The sequence below is a fragment of the Columba livia genome, chromosome 8, assembly GCF_036013475.1.
Source record: "Columba livia isolate bColLiv1 breed racing homer chromosome 8, bColLiv1.pat.W.v2, whole genome shotgun sequence".
Lineage (NCBI taxonomy): Eukaryota > Metazoa > Chordata > Aves > Columbiformes > Columbidae > Columba > Columba livia.
Genome location: NC_088609.1, coordinates 33,807,515 through 33,813,232, shown reverse-complemented (window position 1 = coordinate 33,813,232; position 5,718 = coordinate 33,807,515). Strand labels below are relative to the sequence as shown.

The 5,718-nt window shown below is 54.1% G+C and overlaps 1 protein-coding gene across 1 annotated transcript; it reads right to left on the bottom strand.

Moving 5' to 3' along the window:
* Nucleotides 1–838: 838 nt before the first annotated feature.
* Nucleotides 839–1,984, bottom strand: LOC135580070 (olfactory receptor 14J1-like). The gene has a single exon (XM_065071371.1). The coding sequence runs from the start codon at nt 1,965–1,967 to the stop codon at nt 1,140–1,142; it is 828 nt and encodes a 275-aa protein (XP_064927443.1). The 5' UTR covers nt 1,968–1,984; the 3' UTR covers nt 839–1,139.
* Nucleotides 1,985–5,718: the final 3,734 nt, after the last annotated feature.

Sequence of the window (5,718 nt, the reverse complement as noted above, 5' to 3'; positions counted from 1 at the left end):
GGGAGAGGACACTGCTGTGTGCCAGCCCTGCACACTCACACACTTCAGCTGTTCACTGGTATTTTCTTCTCTGGGGTGTTTGCCAGTTCAGCCCTCCCACCCCCTCCTGAATTGTACCACCCCCTGCCCTCTCCCCAGCCGAGCCCGGCAGAGCAGCCACACTGGAACTGGAACTGGTCCCACAGCAGTGGGGACCAGTGAGAATGAAGGACAGTGAGAATCTTCATCCAGCCAGCAAGCTGAGTGGGTCTCCAGCACAGGCAGCTTGCAGACCCAGGTCCAGACTGGCTCCCCAGGACAGCATGAGGCATTTGGCCTAGGGGATCCTCAGGAAGGTCCTGTTGCCACCGTGCCAGGGCCACCTGCCCCAAGCTCCCACCTGCAGCAAAGGGTTTCTCTTTCCATGTCTTTCCTGCACACATACAGTGCCCCACTCTTGTCCTAGAACATCCCGTCTCCCCACAGAGCCCTTTACTAAGAGACCTGAATTATGCTGACCTGGCCAGCTGTTCCTGCCCCGCTTCCCACGCTCCATAGAGCTCTGACCTGGTGGTGCTGCTCTGCAGAGCAAGTGGGCTGTGGTGCCCAGGGCCATGGGGTGAGTCCACAGATTCAGGTTGGTCAGGGTGGGAGGAAGACCCAGCTCAGGGTGGCTCCTGCTCACTCCCCCTCAGCACACAGACGTGGCTCCTGCAGCCCCAGATATCCCAGAGAGAGGATTCTGGGTAAACAAGTCAGTGCGGGGTCCTTTATTTCACTTTATACACATGGAGAGTATGGGTTCTTATTTACACAAAGACTGTGGGACACAAGAGACAGGTAGATATGGACACAGCCATAAGAAGACAAATAATTTTGCTTGTGGATAGCATTAATACAATCAAGAAAAACAAACACCAAAGAGAAAACAAAACAAAACAAAACAAAACAAAACAAAACACCTAAAACACAAAAGCTACAGAACTCAGGTTGAACTAGCAATGTAGCAATGCGTTATATTACCAATGACATGCAGAAGCAGGACGTCAATTCTTTACAGCTTTTGAAAATCGAACACTCATCACTTTCCTTATAGACTCCTTGAGTTCCCTGTTCCTCATGCTGTAGATGAGGGGGTTCACTGCTGGAGGCATCACCGATTACAGAACAGACACCACAAGGTCCAGGGATGGGGAGGAGATGGAGGGGGGCTTCAGGTGGGCAAACATGGCAGTGCTGACAAACAGGGAGACCACGGCCAGGTGAGGGAGGCAGGTGGAAAAGGCTTTGTGCCGTCCCTGCTCAGAGGGGGTCCTCAGCACGGCCCTGAAGATCTGCACATAGGACACCACGATGAACACAAAACATCCCTCAAAAAAAAAAGCACTAAACATGAGAAGCCCAAGTTCCCTGAGGTAGGAGTGTGAGCAGGAGAGCTTGAGGATCTGGGGGATTTCACAGAAGAACTGGCCCAGGGCATTGCCCTTGCACAGGGGCAGTGAAAATGTATTGGCCGTGTGCAGCAGAGAATAGAGAAACCCAGTGGCCCAGGCAGCTGCTGCCATGTGGACACAAGCTCTGCTGCCCAGGAGGGTCCCGTAGTGCAGGGGTTTGCAGATGGCAACGTAGCGGTCGTACGACATGATGGTGAGAAGGTAAAACTCTGATGAAACTAAATAGACAAACAGAAAGAGTTGTGTAGTACATCCTGTGTAGGAAATGACCCTGGTATCCCACAGAGAGTTGGCCATGGACTTGGGGACAATGGTGGAGATGGAGCCCAGGTCGAGGAGGGCGAGGTTGAGCAGGAAGAAGTACATAGGGGTGTGGAGGTGCTGGTCCCAGGCTATGGTGGTGATGATGAGGCCGTTGCCCAGGAGGGCAGCCAGGTAGATGCCCAGGAAGAGCCAGAAGTGCAAGAGCTGCAGCTCCCGTGTGTCTGTGAACGGCAGGAGGAGGAACTGGGTGATGGAGCTGCTGTTAGACATTTGCTGCCTGTGGGCATGAGGACCTGTGCAAGGAGGAAAAGGCAGTGACAAGTTAGGGGAGACTTCTCTGACGAAAATAAACATGCAGTTTCTCATGGAAAACCCCCTCCCTGATGATGGGATGTATCCATTCATTCTCTCTTTCTACCAATTGAGAAAAACAGTTCATCACAGTTTAAAATGCAGCTTGGGCATCTGGTTTCCATGAACACACCTGTGAGGCAAGATCCACTGAATTGGTGTCAGAGCAAAAACTGATCCTCACTCCCACCCCAACCCCAGAGAGCAAAAGCACCAGGGACAGGTGGAGAAACAGGGAAGGACACTGCAGTGCTACCAGAAAATAAAGCAAGGACAGAAAGGCAGACGGGCATGCTGTGGAACCTTCTCCTTACCCGACTGTGCTGCTGCCACTCACATAATGACACTGGAGAGCAAGTACTTTTAGCACCTTTTTTGTGTACCACGTTGCAGGAACCCTTCACCTGGAGGTCCAGCTGCTGAGGTGGAGACTTGTGACCTGGACCCCATGGCTTTGGGACAGAGGGTCTGCTGGGGAGGAGAGGAGACCAGGGGTTGCACTGGGAAATGTGTCTGCAACCGAGAGCATATGAGAGAGTTTCCTAAATCCCATCCCCAGCATTTCTGGTAGCACTTAACTCTTCCTGCCCATGTCTGTGTTGCCTGCAGCTGTGTGTCTGTCCCTGGGTCTGCTCCCTGTCAGTGTCACAGACCCCGTCCCAGCCGCTGTGTGCTCAGCTCTGTCCTGCTCACACCTCCTGGCACTGCCCAGGGGCAGCTCTGTGTGTGCAGGGGCTCAGGAGCAGCTCAGACACGTCCTGATGAGAACTGGGGTCTCAGTGTCTTCTTCAAAGAGAAAAATAAATCCCCATCTCACACTGCACACCCAGACGAGCAAGAGTGGAAAACTGAAAGCACAGACTCCTTTCCTTGCAGCTGTTCCTGTCTCAGTGTTGTTGTTCAGAAGGACCCTCTGCCATGTCTGTGGGGGGAAATGGAGCTCTGAGCAGCCCTGACCCACACAGCCCCCTTCAACCCCACAAGCTCCCTGCCTGCCCTGACGGGGGTCGCTCCTTCCACCCACAGTTGCTGCCATGGGATCTCCCCAGGCAGGCTGAACCCTGACCCTGGCAGGCGGCAGAGTCCCTGCCCTGGCACAGCCCTGGGGTGCAGGGACCCTGCTCTGCAGGACAGCCCTGGGCACCCCTGGGTGCTCACCCGGCTTCACAGCTGTTCAACATGGCCTGACAAGTGCCCCGTTCTTACAGATCCCACAAGCTGTGCCTGTGCCAGTTTCAGGAGATGCCTCCAGGAGCTACAGCTGCACTGCCATGCACCCAGAAACTTACCATGGCAAGGGCTGCAAAGGTTTCTCCTCCAGTGAGCTCTCAGTCATCCTCCCAGTCCTGACCACCTTTAATCTCTCTCTGCCTTGCTTGTCTCCTGAGATCCCCAGGCAGAGCCCTCAGCCCTGCTGCGTGTGCAGAGGAGCTGCTCCTGGGCAGAGCTGTCTCTCTGCAGCGCTGCCGCTGCCATGAGCTCCCTGTGTCCCAGGAGCCCAGCCCAGCTCAGCAGCACAGGAGCAGCCCAAGGCGCTTTAATGACCCCTCTGGTGGGTTTGGTGCTGAATCCATGGACCTCAGGTCCTGGAGGAAGTTAAAGAAACCTCTCAAGAAATCAAAGTCAGATTCAAACTCCAAAGTTTCTGGTAATGTTAATGGGTCACACTGAGGGAACCTACTGAGAAACAATATCCAGGCTTGGTTAGAGAAGAAAACTGGATGTCAGGAAAAGCAAAGTAAAGGTCTCTCTGATGATCAGTAGACCTGCAAGTGTTTCATTAACCAAAGGGCCAAGCTCTGACCCCCAGCCCTGGGAAGGCAGATCCTGTCCCTCCCACGATGCCCAGGGCCCTTCCTGGGACAGTGTGATGTGGAGCTGTGTAGGGCCAAGGGCAGGACTATGGTCCCACACCTCCCAGGTTCCTGGCTGGGGACAAGGAGGCCATGAGGCCCCTGTGCTGGAAGGACAAAGTGTCTCCTCACACGCATCAGAGGTGCAGACAACAGCCATAGCCAAGGGGAGAAGGAGCTCATGTCTGGTGGGGCTTTCAGCCTCTTTACATCCCTTGATCATCTCCACGACAGCCTGTCCTGTGTTGTGGCATCCCCTGCACCTCTGTCCCAGCAGGCTGGAGACATCCCCCCTGCTGCCCCACCTTGCTCTTGTCTGAGCATCTATCTTCCTTCCTTTGCTGAGGTCTCTCCATCCTCCCCAGCTGGTCCTTGAAGCACAAAGCCTCGGGCTGATGCAGACTCCCTCTGCTGACCTGCTCCCCCACAGCACTGCCCTTCCACTCACATTCCTTTCTGCTTATGTCCAGCCTGGACCTCCCCAGCTGCACTTTGGACCATTCTTTCTTTCTCACGCTCTTTCCCACTATGCAGAAAACCTGCACCACCTCTGAAACCACCCTTCAGGCACTCTCAGGCTACTCCTGCACTGCTGCAGCCTCCCCAGCGCTGCTGGGCCAAAGCAGCCCAGGTCCCTCAGCACCCCACACCATGTGCACAAGGTGCTGAACCTGCCTTGGCACAGTCCTGCACTCTCCAGTTCCTCCCTGCTGCTCCAAACTGGGAAGCCGCACACTGGCACACACCCGTGTGTGTGGGACACACCAGTGCTGAACCGAATGGGATGAGAACTGCATGTGTCTGGGTCCCCACGCGTCTCCTCATGCAGCCCCGTGTGCAGCTGCCTTGTTCATGGTGAGCGTGCACCACGGGCTGGTGTGGGGTCCTTGTAGTGCCCAGGCCCTTCTCCTCAGGGTCACTGCTCAGCATGTCAGGTCCTGTTCTGTCTTGATGGATGGGGTTATTGTCCCACCCTGATACAGCACTGCTCATTTCTCTACGTACAAATTAGAGACCTTTCTGTTGGGTGAATCCCATATTTTCTCACGGTCTGGATCCTCCTTTGACTGAAGCTCCATTTGCTCAGCTGTTAATATTTGCATGCAGATTGTTTATCCTGATGGGTTGTCTCTCCCAACATAACAGTATGAGGAGTTATAGGATACTATAAATACCATCTCCTGTAGTAGGGTCTTGGGGCTCTGGTGCTCATAATACCGGAGATCTGGATTTAGAGAGCAAGTTTCCGTTCATGTGGGAGAGCAGTAGGATTACGTGGAGCTCTGCCCGGGGACAGCTGAACACTGAGGAGTCAACATGAGAGGGCAGAACAACTTGTGCAAAGTTGTGGTGACTGGACATCAGCTACAGACTCACTGATGAGGAAGAGGAATTAGATGAGGCCTCCTTCAGACAAATGAAAGAAGCCTCATGTTTCCAGGGCCGTGTCCTCATGGCAGACCTGAGATATCAGAATATCTACAAGGTACCAGCCATCCAGGAGGATTTTGGAGCTCATTGACAACATCTCCCTGACATGCATGACTGAGGAGGCAGTGGGGTGAGGTGCCCTGTAGGACTTCACACTTACAAACCAGAAAGAGTTGGTCAGGATGGCACAGTCAGGGATGGGAAAGTGGAGCTGAGGCTCCTGGGAGATGATCACAAGGCCAAGAGCAGGATTTCAGGAGAGCAGGATTTGGCCTGCTGAGGGATCTACATGGGTCCTATGGGATATGACCTTGGTGCCTGCAGTGATTTTCTCACCAGGATCTGAAACTGGGAAACAAGGAAGGGCTGGTGAGGGATGTGAACAC